We start from the raw sequence: 19394 nt of genomic DNA, 5'->3' as shown, positions 1-19394 counted from the left end.
AGTCCCTAACTAACTAACCAACTATAACCAACTACCCCTAATTAATTAACTACACTCAGGTATACAATGCACACTTACACGCACAGCCCTATAGCAACACATGCACACCACATCATCAACACACGCACCCCTTTGCATCTGTACATGCATTCCCCTATTCTGGCACACACAGACAGACTTGTACCCAATTACACATATACGAGAGAGATGCCTAACAGTAGGGCACTCTTGTTTCATGTGACCGAAGCCTTGACACCTAAAGCATTTTGGTCTTGAGGGAACAATGTATTAACCGCCATCCCTAGCATCTTTCTTTCCTTTGTCTTGGTTTTTGAATTGAGACGAGATGGACTGCTTGCGGTCTTTGTCAAATCCTTTAGCATTGGCATTTTTCATAAATTTTTTGAATTGTTGGGTGATATTGGATTTCATCTTAGAATCTTCATCGTCTGAAGTCTTATCAGTGTCACTGCTCTTAGCCTTCAATGCCATGCTCTTGCCCTTACTAGATTTTCTAATCCTTGTCAAACCCAACTCATAGGTTTGCAGATTGCCAACTAGCTCTGTCAAAGGAATTTTTTCAATATCCTTCAATTCCTCAATCGCGATGATCTTGACATGAAATCTCCTGGGTAGAGATCTAAGCACCTTTCTAACAATCTTAGGTTCGGGAATGGTTTTCCTAAGATTAAAGTCTAAGTTCACTATGTCCTTGAGCTTGGCATAGAACTCATCAAATGACTTATCCTCCTCTATCTTAATCTCTTCAAAGCTCATGATAAGCCTCTAAAGCTTTGAATCCTTGACAGCCTTGGTTCTTTCATAGGTTGTCTGGAGGATGGTCCATGCTTCCTTCGCAGTTTCAATAGAGGATATCTTCTTAAACTCCTCATTTGTGATCGTACTGAATAAAGCATTCAATGCCCTACTGTTGAAGTTTGCTGCCTTGATCTTAGCATCATCCCAATCGGCCAGCGCTTCCTTTGGCTTGGTCCAGCCTATCTCTACAGCTTGCCATACTTTCTCATCTAAAGACTACAAAAAAGCTATCACGCATATTTTCCAGAAAGCATAATTAGTGCCATCAAATATAGGAGGTATAATAAGAGACTGTCATCTATCCATAACAAACAGGAGTCAATGGATCACACAGCAAAGATTAACCTTAATCAGAGTGTGCCTGCTCTATACCACTTGATAGGCCAAGAATGTATTGACCCCTTGTGATAAATTAACCAATTAATTAGCCAAGTGAATTAGTTAAGTTAATTAACATGCAATACACGTGGTAGCACAAAAAAATCACCAACTAAGTTAATATGTAGTGGAAAATAAATTAACATGGTAATTTGTTTAAGAATGAGAAAAACCTACATGGCAAAAACCCCACTGGGTGATTTTAAAGTCACCACTTCCGAAAATTCACTATTATCACAACAAATAGTTACAAGTAAAGGAATTCCAGTATCTTATACCAACCTATAGTTGAACCATTACTCTAATACTCAATTAGACTTGTTTTGTAGTGACAATCTCTCCTTTCAATGCATGACTCCCAATACGTAACTAACCAATTCGATGTGCGGATCCCAGTACGCGACTTACACACCAACTTAAGAAGGATGTTGGCTGCAAAGTTCTTCAGTTCATCAACACGATGAAGATCATGAAGCTCATTGGTTACAAAACCCTACGGTGTACAAACACAATAGCTTCTTGAATAGAAAGATGAATTAGGGCATATATCTTCGGTTCACAATATGCTTGTGAAAAACTTTTGCATTGAGGTGCATCCACTCGCATCATCTGTGACGGCCCTTAAAACAATCCTTATATATGTTTAGGGTTATGAGAAAAGAAAGCTCTAACATCTATACACAGATGGGATGAAAATCAAAACTGAAAATCTGATTTTCTTCAATCTCGATAGATACCCTATCTATCGAGTAGTTGTCGAGCATTGGGCTTAAACAGCCTTTTAAACATCGATAGATACTAACTATCGAGTTTTAAAATCCAGCACTTCTTCACTTGATTCTTGGATAGACTTGCATGGTTTTAACACTTGAACTTGAAACCTTGTTCCTTGAAACATTAAAAACATCCTAGATTTACCCAATTACAAGTAAAATGCATTTTGTCAAAGGATTAACCAATTCTACATTGCCATATGTTCCTAACATGATTTACATATGTTCTAACACTATCCATCGGAACACTTGCATCATAGAATTTCAAATCATAGGTAGGTAACTTAAATTTTGGTCAAACTTTAGGTGGGTAAAGTGTCAAAATTTTAAACCACAAGTAGGTAACTTAAATTTTAGACAAACCATAGGTAGGTAAGTTGTAATTTGTTCTAAAATAAATTAGCTTTTGAGCACATGCTCACGCGCATGCTCAGAGGCTCTTCAATTTTTTTAGTAAAGGTTAATAATTTGCATCTATTATAAATTGGGATTACTACATTTTTCAATCACAAAAATACCTAGGGGTGTAATGAGTGTTATGCATTTGTATCAAATATTAAAATTATTAATCTTTCTCCACGCATAACATTTATCACATCTTTAGGTATTTTTGTAACTGAAAAATGTAGTAATCTCAATTTATAATTGATGCAAATTATTAATTTTTACCAAAAAATTGAAAATAGCGTCTACTCAGAGACTAGTATATATATGCGGGAGTTCCTCATAGGCTAGTATATATATATATATATATATATATATTTTTTTTTTTTTTGAGAAATCAGCCCACAAGTGAGGGCAGAAACTATTCATTAATAAGACCAAGATCATGGTTGTAAACATCCACAATGTCAGGAGGAACTTCCTCCATCCAAACTAACAAAGGATTACAAAATGATCTATGTGCTAAGCGATGAGGTACACTATTACCTGAACGCTTAACATGAAGAAAAGAAATACTACTAAAGGAATAAGATAGAGCATGGATATCTCTCAAAATGTGACCCCAGTCCGAAGAAAGGAGAGATTTCTCCTTGATGGCTTTGATGACAACTTCAGAGTCTCCTTCAATCATAACTCTCTCAAAACCAAGCTCTTTGGCAAACAAGAGAGCCCTTCTCGCTGCCATCACTTCCACTGTCTCCATCAAAGTAGACTGGGGAATTTTTTGTGACAAGGCAGCTAATACCAGTCCAGCCTGATCTCGGATTATCATGCCGAGACCTGTTAAAGAATGGGTTGAGAAAATAGCGCCGTCGAAGTTCACTTTCACCATACTAGGGGGTGGAGGCTTCCATTGAACTACACGGGCTGTTCTTGGGATTTTTGCGTGGACTGGGCGGAGGTGGTGAAATTCATGCACCAAGGCGCAGGCTTGCTCTGGAATTTTCTTAAGGGGCAGACAAGCAACTCGAAAGGCTGCTTTGTTTCTGCTCATCCAAATCAGGGAGATGGTATTTGCAAACACCTCCACACAGTTGGGGTCCTGAAGGGCTAAGTACATGATTTCAGAGAAGCAAGAGTGTGGTAAGGTAGCTTCCTTTAGCTTAGCAAACTGAGGGAGCCATACGGGATTGAGTTTCTAGCAGGACCATAAGGCGTACACTACAATCTCGGGTTCCAGGTTGCACTTGGGGCAGGTATCGACTTGCAGAAGCTTTCTCCGAGCCAAATTAACCTTCGTGGGGAGTGAGTCATTGGTGGCATGCCAGAGGAGGGTACGGATTCAGTTTGGGACATGGAGGTTCCATATTTTTTTTCCAGGTATCATTACATTCGGTTTGGTCAGAAACACCTGGTACAGCTAGCGCATCCCACTCCCTAGCTAGATTGTACCTGGATTTGACCGAGTAAACTCCACTATGATTCTTAGGCCAGTACAACCAGTCTAGAGTGTCCATTAGACTCAAAGGGATCGCTTTGATCACGTTTGCCTCAATTGGGATGAAAATAGCATTAACCCGATCAGATTTCTAGCAGTGTAACTCATGGTCGATTAAGGCAACCACCTTCATTTTCAGGTCATGATCTCGGGATGGAAAGATAACTCTACCCGAGCCCCCACTAGGCAACCATTGGTCTTCAAAAACCTTTATTGTCCGACCATCACCAACCCCCCATTTTGCCACCCTACTGATGGTGTCTCTACCCTTTAGAATGCTTTTCCAAGCAAAAGAGCCTAAGTTGTTTTTCGCCTCAAAGATAGAACCATGTGGGAAGAATTTAGATTTGAAGAATCTATAAAATAGAGTGTCTTGGTTAGTGACTAGCCTCCAAACTTACTTCGCTACACCGACGATAAAACAGAGTGTCATAGGCTAGTATATATATGCGGGAGTTGGTGAGCTGCACCGTTGCTTGTAAGGCAGTGGCGGATGATCAAAGAGACTAGAGGGGGGCCTAGGCCCCCCCAAATATTTTGAAAAATATCTATTTCAATATATAATGTAATTATATCTACAAGTAGCTAATTGGGAAAATACAACTTGGCCCCCTTTATTTATTATTAAATTTCTAAATACTTTTTAGTATAAGCATAGTCAACAAATAATTAAGTAATAATCTTCTCATAATATATGTCAAGAGTGATGATATATATATATATATATATGTGTGTGTGTGTGTGTGTTAGGTTGTGAATAGCATTAGTGTTTTTTTTTTTTTTTTTTTTTGGTGTGTAAAATGTAATAATATCTTTCCAAATGTAATTTTTTTTTTTATTCCATGTAATTTTCAATTGTTTTAACCACATATCCTATAATTTATAATTGATTTAATTACAATACTTGGCTGCCAGTAACTTGTTAAAAAAAAAAAAAAAACTGTGTTTCATTTAATATTCAGATAACTTATAAATTATAGAGTAAATAATATACAATGACATAGTATTATTTTACATCTAAATAAATAAATAAATAGAAACATAAAATATAAAATGAATTCTTCAAAGCATTTTAAATATAATGATAATGATACGAATTTTTTTCTTCTTCTTAAGTTTTTTGTTATTTAGATATATGGTTTATGTTAATTGTGGCCTCCAAATAAAACTTCTTGGCTCCGCCACTGTTGGAAGGAACAAGGAATTAATATATTATCAATGACTTGTATTGTTGAACCATAAAGCATTCCAAAATATATTTTTTCTACCACTCTTTCTTCAACGAGGACCATTCCAAAGTTGCTTTTTTCTACCCTGGCGCGTGGCCGCGTTATTGTAGGTGTGACGGACTTATTCTATGTCTGAAAAGTTGTGCAAGATAAGGTGCACATGCAGGTAGGTTAAAAAAACCAAGCTACACGAATCCTTCTGTAAACGCGGTTACTTTTTTACCAACTTTATATATAGAGTCCGTTTGGATTGAACTTATTATTACTGAAACTGAAAACTGAAAACTGAAAGTACTGTAGCAAAATAATTTTTAAATGTGTGAATAGTACCATGAGATCCATTTTAAATATTTTTTAGTACGTGAACAGTGTTGTGAACAATGATGAACCATGCTTGAATAGTAATTTTTGTCCCTGCACAATGAACCCATGTGAGGTTACTGTTCACGTGCAGGAAAAAAAAAAAAAGCATGAAAACGCAAAACGTGGACGCGTGATTCAGTGGAATCCAAACAGGCACATAGTGAGCATTTGGGAACTAAGTCTGCGTTTCTACATTTCACGTTTTCCACATTTTTTTTCCTGCGAGTGAACAGTAACCTCACATGGGTTCACTGTGCAGGGACAAAAATCACTGTTCACGCACTGTTCATTACTGTTCACAGCACTATTCACATACTAAAAAATATTAAAAATGGGTCCCACGATATTATTCACACATTTAAAAATTATTTTGCTACAGTATTTTCAGTTTTCAGTTTCAGCAACAATAAGTTCAATCCAAACGGACCCATATATATTTTGCTGAAACTAAAAACTGAAAACTGAAAACACTATAGCAAAATAATTTTAAAATGTGTGAATAGTGCCATGGGATCCATTTTTAATGAAAAAGTTGATAAAAAATGAAATTTGTGGGTTCATAAACAGTGCACAGATGCAATGTTCACGGAAGACTGGTCAAAAGTTGCGGCTACGATTCATGTACAGTGCATGAACAGTAGCCGCTTGTTGGAAGAAAACGCGTGCCAAAAAAAAAAAAAAGGGGGAAAACGCAGGAAACTAAACGCAGCAAAACACAACGTGTATCCAAACACTGCCACATATATATATATATATATATATATATATATATATATATATATATATATATATATAAAAGACAAACACTATCCAAATCTTTTTTTTTTTTTTTTTTTTTGAGAGATTAGTTAGTTAAGTTAGAACATGGAAAATCTAGTGTACTAACAGGTCTAATATCACTAACAGGAAGATGTGAAGTCATTTCTAGTATCTGACTTTCTGCGGTCTAACATTATTTGGTTGAAATGAAGGCAGTAATTAGTGGCTGCAATATCACTCTCTCTCTCTACATGAATCCTTCTGTAAACGCGGTTACTTTTTTACCAACTTTATATATATATATATATATATATATATGACATACACTATCCAAATCTATACAGGAAGACGTGAAGTCATTTCTAGTATCTGACTTTCTGCTGTCTAACATTATTTGGTTGAAATAAAGGCAGTAATTAGTGGCTGCAAAAAAAAAAAAAAAAAAAATATATATATATATATATATATATATACATACACTTTTTTTGGGCTATGACGAGGGTTAGCACCAAGCATTTCACTGTATTTTTCTACCTCATATATCCCAGCTAAAATGGTCTTCTTTCTATCTTTACAATGTATCAGCAATGTAAATCTTACATAATAAACATTTTTTTAATCTATGATATAATCAAGGATGAACTTGGGATTTCAAGCTAGAGGGGTCATCCCATAAAAAAAATGTAAATAGGCATTCATATAGTATTAACAAATTATAAATACACAAAATCGTTGTTTTTTAATACATTAAGATGCAATCATCTACTAAAAAAGACCAAAAAAAAAAAATTTTTTTTTTTTTGAATACTAGGCTGGTTAGGATATATATATATATATATATATATATATATATATATATATATATATAATTTTTTATTTTTTATTTTTGAAGTTAGAACATTCACAATAGTTGTGCTAAAAAATTTAGCTTTTAGCACCTCAAAAAACTATTTTATCTATTTTACCATCTCACTTTATAATACACCTAACATCAAATGTTCTATTTTTTTTACCGCTTCATTTAAAATAATATAAACAACTCATAAATATAATAAAGAAAGAGAGAGAATTTGAGTTTTTTAACTGAATGTAGAGAGATAATCTTAATAAAATATTGTATTTTATTTTTACCAACTTGTTATAGTCAACTGTTATTTATATTAGTTTACTGTAGTTGTAAAAAATTTAGTTTTAACTTCTCTAATAACACTTTTTTTTTTTGTTCTTTGGTGGTAAAATAGTTTTTTTGCTAAAATACAATCACCATTATAAATGTTTTTATTGTTTTTGTTAAGTTTTTTGATTGAATAATTGCTAGTTGGATTAGGCTAACCAGATTAATTGGGGAGGAGAGGAGCTAAGGTTTTGAAAGGGGGTCCCAACTAAAAACTGAAATATATGATAATTAAAAAAAGAAAAAAGAAAAAGAAAGACTAGGGCAGCCCTCGCCCTCGCCCTTGCCTTGGTCCATCCCTGGATATAATATTTACATTATAGTACAATTCAAAACAATAATTGCCATTTATAAAAATAAATTCTTCTTTTTTTATGAAAATTTTTTGAATTAAGAATTTGTCAAAAAGGTTAATCATTTTTTCATAAAAGGTTTCATGATTTACTAATGTAGGTCCTACCTTAAAACTAAAGTTTAAATTAGAAAAATAATTTAATGTTTTTTTAGTCACAAATTCCATTGTTTTATAAAGACTTCTCAGCTAAAAAAAAAAAAATGTTTTTCAAAGACTGGACGTGTGTATTGTGTAATAAATTGGCGAAAAACACTGCTGACTAGTTGCATCCAGGTTGACCTCTATGTCTCCTAACTGAATACAAAAAAACAGTGTACATCTGCAAATTGCAAATTTTGTGCTGCATTGCATTGCATAGCTTCCTGATACAAACTGACATGATTAGTAGAATTTCCCCTCTTATTGCTTTCCTACTTTTTTTCTGCCTGGGTTCACAGTCCGCCAATACTACCACCAATGATACAGTCACGAATACTATCCAACCTGGCCAATCACTGACTACCTCGGAGACCATTGTATCCGCTAATGGAATCTTCGAACTCGGTTTCTTCTCTCCAGGAAATTCAACAAATTATTACTTGGGAATACGGTACAGCAAGAAAGTTTCTGAGCAGAATGTAGTATGGGTTGCAAACAGAGAGTACCCATTTCCAAATTCCTCTGTAACTCTTACTCTGAATTTAGATGGAAATCTTGTCTTATCCGATAGCAGAATGATATTCATGATGGCCAACGCTTCAGCTGGAAACGGTACCTGTGCCATGCTATTGAATACAGGTAATCTGATACTCAACAACAGGGGATTTGAAGTTTTTTGGCAAAGCTTTGACAATCCTACTGATACTCTTTTGCCCGGAATGAAACTTGGAAAAGATTTTCAGACTGGAGCTGTGTGTTCATTAACATCATGGAAAAGTTCAGAAGACCCTGCTCCTGGTCTTTTCACCCTTCAGAAGGAATATAAGACGGACCAACTAATAATGATGGAGGAGTCAAAAGTATATTGGGTTAGTTCACTCTTTAGCTTTGATGTTTTAAATTACGATGCGGGGTTTGTTTCAGAGTATGCTTCGTGGCCTTACACTACTCAAAATATTTCGAGAATGGTGTTGGATGTATCCGGGCAGCTTAAACTGCAGTCTTGGTTAGAAGATGACCGAAGGTGGCACTCGATACAGTCATCCAGGTGTAGGAACTACGCTCTTTGTGGTGCCTTTAGCATATGCAATGAGACTGTCCATGAACCCAATCAACCGTGTGAGTGTTTGCCAGGTTTCAAACCCCTTTCTGCTGATCCTTGGGAAACAGGAAACCTGTCCAGCAGTACTGGCTGTGTGAGGGAAACTGATCTGCAGTGCACTAATAGGAATATGGATGCTGGGAAAGATGGGTTTCTTCTCATGTCTAAAGTTGATTGGCCTGAAAATCCACTTCAGCAGTTGCACATTCGCAACCGTTTAGCCTGCGAGTCCGCTTGCGTGAACAACTGTTCTTGTATTGCTTATGCTTATGATCAAAAGGTCGATCACAATGTCTACAAGTTTCGTTGCTTTGTATGGAATGGTCCTCTGTTAAATTTGAAAAAACTATCAGGAGATGATAAATATGGAAATGAATTCTATCTGAAACTTGCTCCCTCGGAGTTAGCCACCAATGGTAAGAAATGTACGAGTACTTTTTTGTTATTGGTGGAGAGAATAACTAATTGTGGATGTTGTTATTAGTTTCTTCTTAATTAATTTATTTTATTTGGTTGTGTTAGCGTAACTGATAATTTTTTCTATTAAAAAGAAAATGTTAAATGCCATTAAATTTACTATTTTCCAACTGCTTGAACTTTCAAGACAAGTGATAAATTATCATGGTTTGAAAGCATATGATATTAAATTTCAATCCCATTTTAACTCAGCGTCTATATTACCAATTTCAAAAGGTTTTTAGGGGATAATTCTAGGCATCCCCAATTTGTAATGCATATGTTTATTAATTTCTCTGATTTTCTTTGACATAAAACTGCAACAGCATCTAGCCCAACAGGAATGCCTGGAGCAACTGACAGAACAATTCTTGTAAGAGCTAATCCACTAATTGCCATACTAGCAATATCTCTGACACTTGCAACGCTTACATTGGCCCTTTTTATCTATTGTGTAAGGAGAAAACTCAGAAGGAATGGTGAGAAAACGATTGCTCATAACGCTATTTTGGGAATCAAAATTTATATCCTTAACTATTGTCACAAATGTGTTGTTCACTATTCAGGTGAGGATTTGGTAAAGTTTGATTTCGGAATGACCATAAAGTCTGAAAATTCTGAGCTGGATGAAGTAAATAAGCGTGGAGATGGTAGGAAAAAGGAAGTCAAAATGCCATTATTCAGTTTTGCAAGTGTTTCTGCTGCAACTGAAAATTTCTCAGATGCAAATAAGCTTGGACAGGGTGGTTTTGGACCTGTTTACAAGGTATTATTGTCCTTAAACACAATACTTAGGTTAAAGAATATGTATATACAAGGTTAACACTTCTCAGTTTTACACCTTGCCATGTTAATTAACGACCTTAACGAGCACTAACAGGCACTGCCACTTTTGTTACTGCGTCTGTTATAAGTTATACTTTATAATCCCTACTCTGGAGTTCTCTCTAGAGCATAATTGGGCTATCTTTTTTCACGGAAGCCACGAAACTCAGTTTGAGGAAAACATTTCAGGGAATATTACTGAATGGGGACATGGTAGCTGTCAAAAGGCTTTCAGGAAAATCGGGCCAAGGTTGGGAGGAGCTAAAAAATGAAGCTATGCTCATAGCCAAGCTCCAACACAACAATCTTGTTAGACTTTTGGGCTGCTGCATTGAACGAGATGAAAAGATACTAGTATATGAGTACATGCCAAATAAAAGCTTGGACTACTTCATTTTTGGTTTGTAATGTTCCACACACACACATATATATATATATATATATATATATTTAGATTGTGGTTGTGATTGTGATGGTTTATTATGTTCCTTTGCATGTGGTTAGCTAATTGTGTACATAAATGTAAAATAGATCCAGAAAAGCGCAGGATTTTAGATATGCAGACGCGGATTCGAGTGGTTGAAGGGATTGCACAAGGACTTCTTTATCTTCATCAATATTCTAGGTTAAGGATTATTCATAGAGACCTAAAGGCGAGCAATATTTTGTTAGATAGCGAAATGAATCCAAAGATATCAGATTTCGGAATGGCAAGAATATTTGGAGGAAACGAGTCACAAGCAAATACCAATAGAATTGTTGGCACTTAGTAAGTATAAACCAATATTGTATGTGCCCAAAGAAATAAAACATAGTTACTAATATTTTGAACTTGATGTTGGAATTTCAGTGGTTATATGTCCCCTGAATACGCTTTGGAAGGACTCTTTTCAATCAAATCAGATGTCTTCAGTTTTGGCGTCTTGTTGTTAGAAATTGTGAGTGGTAGAAAGAATACTGGCTTTTATCAAACTGATTCTTTCCATCTTCTTGGATATGTGAGTATCCTATGTCACACATTCTATTGCAAAAATTCAATGTATTATTTTACTTGTTATTTGATAATTGGGATTTGTTTTCACACACTATTTCAAATCCTTAAGAGAATAACCATTTATTTTCAAATCCTTTTGAGAATAATCATTTATGAAGATACCAAACAACATTCTCACGCAAACAAACAAAAAAACCCACAAAAAGATAATATATTCGTTTATTTGTGTTTATCAACGAAAGGTTTATTACATGAATAATTTGCTACAATTAATTGTGCTTTCCAAAAATTAGAATTTTTTTTTTTAATTTACATTATGGTGGGCTTATGTGTAAGTTGGTTAGCTATTTTAAGAATATTCTTAATTTTTATTGTGCCCCTAACTTTATTGCATTAGATATTATACATCCCATCATCAAGTAGTGAACCCAACCATGTAACTGGGCGTGTTCTTGACATCTTGTGTGTGTACTTGTTCATTTATTTGTTGTATTTGTTATTAGTTTGAAACCTGACTATGTTATTGCTCAACATTTATAATTGTGTTTCTTTTCTTTTCTTTTTCCTGGGTATATATTAAAGGCATGGGAATTATGGACAAGTGATAGGGGATCGGACTTGGTGGATCCACTACTTGATGATGTATCCTCTATCCACGTGGCACTGAAATATGTTAACATAGGTCTCCTCTGTGTTCAAGAAAGTGCAGCGGATAGACCTACCATGTCTGATGTTGTCGCAATGCTTAGCAATGAAAGTGCAGCTCTACCTTATCCCAAACAACCTGCTTTCATGAATATGAGAAGTGTGATGAAGGCAAACCCAGATAATAGCAGGACAGAAATCTGTTCTGTGAATGATGCAACTGTTTCAATTATCGAAGGCCGGTAACATATTTTAATTAAAGTCATAGGTTGATAAGCATTAGTATGTCCCAGTAAATCATCCAAAAACATTCAATTTCTTTGCTTGTGTTGGATATTTTTATAAAAAAAATATTATATTTATTTTAATATTCATTTATGTGTATCAATTATCCCTTAATTTCAGATACTTTGATTGCTAAATTTTGAAATTCAAATATAATTCAAAATTTGAATAGCTTTTGTCAATGATTTTAATCAGGAAATTTATGAAAATTTATGTGAATTTTAATACCATATATTGTCAGCTTTTAGTATTCTTTCCTTTGTAAACTTTTGCTTTAAAACGTTTCTTTTAATATATTTAATAGCAACGTTATAGATAGAAAGTATCAGATATTATACAACTATATATTTATATAATTTACTGTTGATGGGTTATAGCATTATATATTACTGGGATCCGCACACTGGGATTCGCACAATTGGTTAGTCACGTACTTGGGAGCAATGCATTGAAATGAGAAATTGTCACTACAGAACAAGTCCAATTGGGTATTGGGGTAAGAGTTCAACTGTAGGTTGGTATAAGGTACTGAGATTCCTTTACTTGTAACCGCTTGTTGTGATAATAGTGGAATTTCGGGAGTAATGACCTGAAAATCACCCGGTGGAGTTTTTGCCATGTAGGTTTTCCCCATTCGTAAACAAATCACAGTGTCAAATTTATTTTCCACTGCATACTTAGGTTATTGGTGATTTGTTTGTGCTACCACGCGTTTGCATGTTAATTAACTTAATTAATTCATTTGGCTAAATTAATTAGTTAATTTATTACAAGGGGTCAATTCGTTTTTAGTCTATCACCTTGAGATAAGTTTAATGAGCTCAATTATTCAAAGTGTTAGGCCTAACCACTTTAGTAAGGAGTTACTAGAGTATATATTTATGAAATTGGATTTCATAAATATATGATGAATAAGTTAAAGGATTAAACCGAGTACTCAAGGATTAAGATATAGTAATTTTCAAAGTGGCAGTCTACATTCATGACTTTGTATTACTATGAATTTTATGAAAGAGTAGCATGTACAATAAAGTCTTGGGATATAATTTATTAATAAAGCCTAAAGTGCAATTATATTTATATAATGATATTAAATATAATTAATAGTAACTTTGGACTTGTCAAGAGTTAACAAAAAAACCCAAAGCCCATTAGAACTAGTGTCTTATTTGTTCCCTTTTAGTCTCACTCCAAGCCACATACTAAAACTCAATTGGAATGGCCCAAAAAGCTAGCTCAATTAGATCATCAATTAAATACAAAGGGAAAAACATACAGAATTTTATTATGACACTAAGATTGGAATGAAATGGTTTTGTATGTGAGTATAAGACACTCTCTCATTCTCCCTTGAACACATACATAGAAATTGATTGAGAGACTACACTTCTTGGGCATCAAGTGGAATTGGAGTGAAGATTAAAAGTGTTTCCAAGTACTTCTAATCTTTGGTTTTCAATTTCACCGCACCAAGGTACACTCTCTTATTTTTATATTTTGAAATTTACATAGTACATGTTATCAATTGCGAATGAAGTAGATCCGTTATTTTTCCGTTGCGTATATTTGTATGCAATACAAACATGTATTTTTCCAACAGTTTCTTGGATCAATCTTTGTCTTTAATACAACCACTTGTTACGTATCAAACCCAATTAAGATCTACCCAATTTACAAATAAAATGTATTTTGTCAAAAGATTAGTCAAATATATAAAAAATATAAACCTAATACTGGGAATAAAATTGATTATAGTGAAATCTAGAATTGTACTACATTGTAGTTGAGGTGTCACATCATGATTTATGTCTTTTTAGTCAAACAAGGCAAAAAACATTGCTAGTTGACCTCTCAGTCTCCTTCCTCAATCTAACAACTTGACTTTTGAGTCTCCTTCCTCTAAAATAAGTCTCCAGAAGGGTTGCACTGCAAGTTGCAAATTGTGCTGAATTGCATAGCTGCCTGATACAAACTTGTATAGTAGAGTTTCGCCTATTTTGTGGTTTAATAGGAATGCAGTCCGACAAGGCAAGGACCGACAATCAGGTGCTGCAATTTTCAAAAAGCCAGGTACATAATAGAGGAGTTTCAAACAGCGAATTTCAAGTTAGCTCGGCTTGAAATTAGTGACACATTGTAGTGGACACCTCCGGTAAGGCCTTGGTACAAAATTAATATTGAGCTATCTTTGTTGATTTAATTTCAGTGGGTGTGGGGGTTGTTGTTTGGGACTATAAAGGGTAGGTGGAGGCAGCTCTAAATAAGAAGCTATACCTTCCATGGGACCTTTGGAGACCGAAGCTAAGACAATGGAAGAAGGGGTTCATTTTGCTTGGGATGTGGGGGTACTAGACGTCATGTTTTAGAGTGATTTCAAGATAGTTGTTGATGCGTTAAATGGAGTAAGTGAAGCTCCAGTAGCTATTGACAACATTATTGGAGGGATTTGAGTTAAAATGCAGGATGTTAGACGTGTGAGTATTTCCCATGTTAAGCGAAAAGGTAATCGCTCAGCTCATCTTTTGGCTCAATATGCTAAAAATATTGATGGTTGTGTAACTTGGATAGAGAAAAATCGTAATATGGCAAGTCTGCAATGGCTCATGATATATTATGTTTATCTTCTTTTTAATAAAGTTACTGTTATCTTATCCAAAAAAAAAAAAAAGAAAAAAAAAAAAAAAGATTGAGAGGTTAAGTTCTTGACTCGAGTGTTAGAGGATTCTTAGGCCAACACCACACCAGTGCCATCGAGGTTTTCTGATCTTTCTTTGTTTCGTAGTATAACACAAGATTGAGCTCATCTAGATCTTCTCGGCCATGCAAAAAGTGATCCATCATGGGTTATGGAAGAAAAAACAGGCTCATATCATTTTCCCCCGACTGTAAAAGCAATGTATATTATGGCTCTCTATATCATTTGTTCATTTTTCCCAATTGAGGCATACTTTTGTAGTGATGGAGATGTATTAGTTATATTAGCTTATTAGTATAAGCCTAAGCGCATCCTATCTTGTGTGTAAGATAAGTCTTGTACTTATATTAAAAGTCTAAGATTTAACATTCTATATATATATATATATATATATATACTCATGTTATATTTATTGTAACATAGAATTTATACTACACTTTCATATATTAAAGATATAGTCTCTTGTTCTTGTGTACACTATTTTATGTTTCTGCTTTCGGAAGTATTCTAAAATATTCAATATAATATATTAACACTAATATTTAACCTTTCATGGGCTTACCTGGCGCTTCACCCCTTTGTGGGTCCATCTGACGTAAACAATGATTAGTTTCTGATTGAAAGCCTTAATGAAAAAAATAATAATAATAATAATCAAATACTTAATGGGCTCTCAATTTCAAATTAATTCTACGAATCCACATTCCTTCGAAATCCGTAGTTCCGTCACTTTTCCTCCTAGGCATTTCTATTCAACATTTCAGCGCAGCTGTCCTATCAAGTATCAATGCATAATCGATCTGTGGGTACCACTTATTTCTTTTTCAATTTGATTTTTCCCTTTTGATTTTTCAAATCGGAGAGAGATGTAATTGGCTTTTTGAGAGAGAAGGCAATGTTAGGTTGCTATCTAGTCAAAAATCAAACAACCACACACATTGCATAATTTTCATAAAAATATCAGCCAAATTATGACTAAACTATTACAGTCTTCTTTTTTATTATGTTTAAAAATGCGTGCATTAAAAACACCGATCTTATAATATATATAAAGTTACACATAATACAACTAAGGTGTTTTCCTCGGCAAAAAAAGAGGGATGACCATGACCCTTGACTCATATTCCATTGCGTTTGAATAGGCGTTGCTTTTTATTTCGGGGAGGTTAGCCATTGACTTTTGATATTAGTTGCCCCCGACCTGTAAGCCTGGACACTAGGAAAAGAGAAACACATCAACAAAGAGAGAGAAAGATAGAGTCAGGTGCGTGTGGGTGTGAAATGAGGACTTATTGGAGGAAGGGATAAAAAGAACAAAATTAAATAGTGTCGGTGCTAGGGTAGACAAATCAATCAGAGGAAAAAGCAGTTTGGTTTATTGGTTCTAGTACTCATGATAGAAAAACTGGTAAAAAAAGACAAATTTTGGTAGGAAAATATATAATTTTGGAAGGCTTTGAGGCACAACCATACAAGTCATTGATAAGTCCTTCAAAAAGGCACATTCAATTTTTGTTACAACTTACGAGTTTTTTTTTTTTTTGGAGAAAATACTTGTGAGTTATAACAGGTGAATTTGTGGAATTACGTGAATATGTTATTTTCTTTTCATTACTCAACTTTTTATAGGTACAAAAGTTTTATAATCCCTTTGTAGTTCATGTGCTAGATTTATAATCCCTAGTCACAACTCTGATAGGCAGGCTTATTGTACACAACTTGAGGTTATAAGATGGCAAAATTACTTTGATAGTCGTTATATTTTGGAATTATTTTCAATCTAATCCTTATTATTTTTTTAACTAAATTTAATTTATGTTATTTTTAATTTGTTGTGAAGTTAATCCCTATGGTGACTCACTAGTCACTAAAGCTTACATGACTACAAAAATAAATAATAATAAATTTCAAGTCAGCATTTAAAATGAACTAAAAAAATCAAGATCTTATTATTATTATTATTATTATTTTAATATTTCCTCCCCCTTTCTTACTAACCAAACATATCTAAATTCATTTGCTCCTTCTTTTTCAATAATAATAATAAAAAATAAATAAATAAATCATTTGCTCCTACGTTTATGGAGATCCAATAACCACACACATCAACACATGAGGACCAAACATATCTAAATCATCCCAAAAAAGAAAACATATCTATGCTTGCTTCACCTTTATCTTTTTTTTTTTTTTTTTTTCTTCATAAAGGAGAAGAAGTCATTTCACATGTAATACCACCTCTCTCGCTGTGTCTCTTTCTCTCAACTAGATACTCTCATTATGATATGACAATAAATGAAACTTGAAGTTTAAGAACCACATAATTCAGAATCTAAACAAAGAAGAAGAATCAAGTCTTCAGCAAAGACACGATTTGGCAACAAAGCCAAATAATGGAGAGACCCACACTGTCACACATGCCATTTTCGGGAAGGCATGGGTCCGAGTACATAATTTATCAATCCTACAGCCCCACAGAAAATTTCAACCAAAGATATCAATTAATGCATCAAAGAATTTCCCAAAGAACACTCTCAAAAAAAAAAAAAAAAAAAAAAAAAAAAAAAAAAAAAAAAAAAAAAACCATTCACTTCTAACCTCTCTAGACCCAAAATTTCATAAAAGATTTCACAATAAAAAATCAAAGCTAACTAAAGAGGGAGAAGTAATCTTATGACAAAGAACTCAAAAACAAAGAAAAGAGAAACAAAAATCTCTCAAACAAACCTCCAAGGAAATTTTTGGTCCCTCAGTCAGAGACATCAAAATCTTCCAAAAACAACCTCCCTTCGATCTCGATACATACAAATATGAGTAGCAGAACTTCAGCTCTTATTGCTTCCCTGCTACTGTTTTTTCGGGTTGGGTTTTCAGTCCACCAATACTATTATACTAGTATGCAACCACCGCCAATGATACTGTCACGGATATCTGAATTCAACGTTCCTGAACCAAATAATGTTAGTCAAACCAAAAATTAAAACCTGATTAGCATAGTTGTCAGTATCGTACTATACACGATACGTATTGTATCGTGTATAAAAAGTTTCGTATCGTATCGGCGTATCATAAGTGCTCATGAATCATACAATACAGTGTGTATCATATAAATCGTATCGTAAAATCGTACATATCATACGATACATAGACAAATGTTTTAAAATGAGATTTTTTTTAATTAAAATTTGTACTTTTATTTGAATCTAACAAGTTGTTAGACTTGTTTTAAACATAAAATCATTAGGGTACTTAATTTAACCTAATAAAGTAACATATTCATAAGTTTCTTTCCCTCTATTTCTTTTACAAAATTTGGACTACACAATATACACTTACACTTCACTTTAATATTTACAAATTTATTTTCTATACTATCAATAAGATATTAATCGAAAATATAATTATTTTTTATTTTTTTCATTATTGTTATAAGTCCAAGAAACTAGAATGCCAAAAAGAAATTTTTTTAATTATTAAAATAAAAAGAACAAGAAAAGATAGTAAATGTTAATGACGATGAAGAAAATGTTAATGAAGAAATAAATATGCAAAATAATAAACGTGATGATATCATTGACTTAGACAAGGTTGATTAGCCAATATGATGAATATGATAATTTAAATTAATTTTTGGGTCATTTGTAATATATTATAACTTTTGAATTTAAGCAATTTGAATGAGTATGTTATAAACATGCACTAGTTTGATTTAAGCAATTTGAATGTGTATGTTATAAACACGTGCTAGTTTGATTTATTTAGTTAGCTTGTTAGATATTATTACATAACTGATAAATAAATTACTTATTAGTTGAATATATTCAAAATTTATAATAAATATACCCTTTATACATGTATATCTATAATTATTTTATAGATTTTATTAAGTGTTTGTGTATCTTACAATACACGATATGATAGAATACACGATACAAAAAAAATAAAAAATCGATTCACAATATGATTCTCGTTTTGACAACTAGCTGATTAGTAAGTTTACGAACTATGTCATGTCATATTATGTTCACTGGGGATAAAATTGATTCCAGTAAAACCTAGAATTGTACGACACTATAGTTTAAGTGAAATGTCACCATAATGATTTATGCCTTTTCAGTGACAGGGTGAAAAGCGCTGATGGTTGGCCTAGTCTCCTTCTTCAATCAAAAGAACATGACTTTTGAGTCTCCTTCATCTAAGGTTGTGTTTAGTTATATGTAAAATGTTTTTCAAGTGTAAAATATTTTCAGGTGAAAATATTTTTCGGAAAAGAAAATATTTTCAGGTGTTTGGTGGCATTTTAAAAAATACTTTGAATTTTTTTTTTTTAGTGTTTGGTTGTGTTCTTGAAAATACTATAGAAAACACATTTTCTACTTGTTGCTCACATTTTCTCAACTTCCAAACAAATATATAATATCATTTCTCAATAGAGAAACACAAAAGAAACAAAACCCAAAAAAAAAAAAAAATCATCAAATCCGGTCAAACTGAGAGAAGAAGGAAGGGAGAGAGGCGATTG

At 33.5% G+C, this 19394-nt stretch overlaps 2 protein-coding genes across 3 annotated transcripts; one reads left to right on the top strand and one right to left on the bottom strand.

The window, feature by feature from the left end:
• Positions 1 to 2775: 2775 nt before the first annotated feature.
• Positions 2776 to 3474, bottom strand: LOC126695967 (uncharacterized). The gene has a single exon (XM_050392758.1). It carries the CDS (start codon positions 3472 to 3474, stop codon positions 2776 to 2778), a length of 699 nt encoding a protein of 232 aa, XP_050248715.1.
• Positions 3475 to 8019: 4545 nt separating this feature from the next.
• Positions 8020 to 12253, top strand: LOC126694840 (G-type lectin S-receptor-like serine/threonine-protein kinase At1g11300). Of its 2 annotated transcripts, none has more exons than XM_050391352.1 (7): positions 8020 to 9388; positions 9755 to 9907; positions 9995 to 10194; positions 10443 to 10653; positions 10785 to 11022; positions 11104 to 11191; positions 11830 to 12253. In XM_050391352.1, the coding sequence occupies exons 1-7, from the start codon at positions 8110 to 8112 to the stop codon at positions 12136 to 12138; spliced, it is 2478 nt and encodes an 825-aa protein (XP_050247309.1). In that variant the 5' UTR covers positions 8020 to 8109; the 3' UTR covers positions 12139 to 12253. The 2 variants fall into 2 exon arrangements, with proteins under 2 accessions (XP_050247309.1, XP_050247308.1); XM_050391351.1 differs by having other exon boundaries at positions 11104 to 11251; positions 11830 to 12250.
• Positions 12254 to 19394: the final 7141 nt, after the last annotated feature.

The sequence above is a fragment of the Quercus robur genome, chromosome 8 (assembly GCF_932294415.1).
Source record: "Quercus robur chromosome 8, dhQueRobu3.1, whole genome shotgun sequence".
Lineage (NCBI taxonomy): Eukaryota > Viridiplantae > Streptophyta > Magnoliopsida > Fagales > Fagaceae > Quercus > Quercus robur.
This window is presented reverse-complemented; position numbering and strand designations above follow the sequence as displayed.

Coding starts and splice junctions, on each gene's coding strand:
- LOC126695967 (XM_050392758.1), bottom strand. CDS start 3,474: ATGTACTTAGCCCTTCAGGACCCCAACTGTGTGGAGGTGTTTGCAAAT.
- LOC126694840 (XM_050391351.1), top strand. CDS start 8,110: ATGATTAGTAGAATTTCCCCTCTTATTGCTTTCCTACTTTTTTTCTGC. Junction 9,389..9,754: donor CTCGGAGTTAGCCACCAATG/GTAAGAAATGTA, acceptor AAACTGCAACAG/CATCTAGCCCAACAGGAATG. Junction 9,908..9,994: donor GAGAAAACTCAGAAGGAATG/GTGAGAAAACGA, acceptor TTCACTATTCAG/GTGAGGATTTGGTAAAGTTT.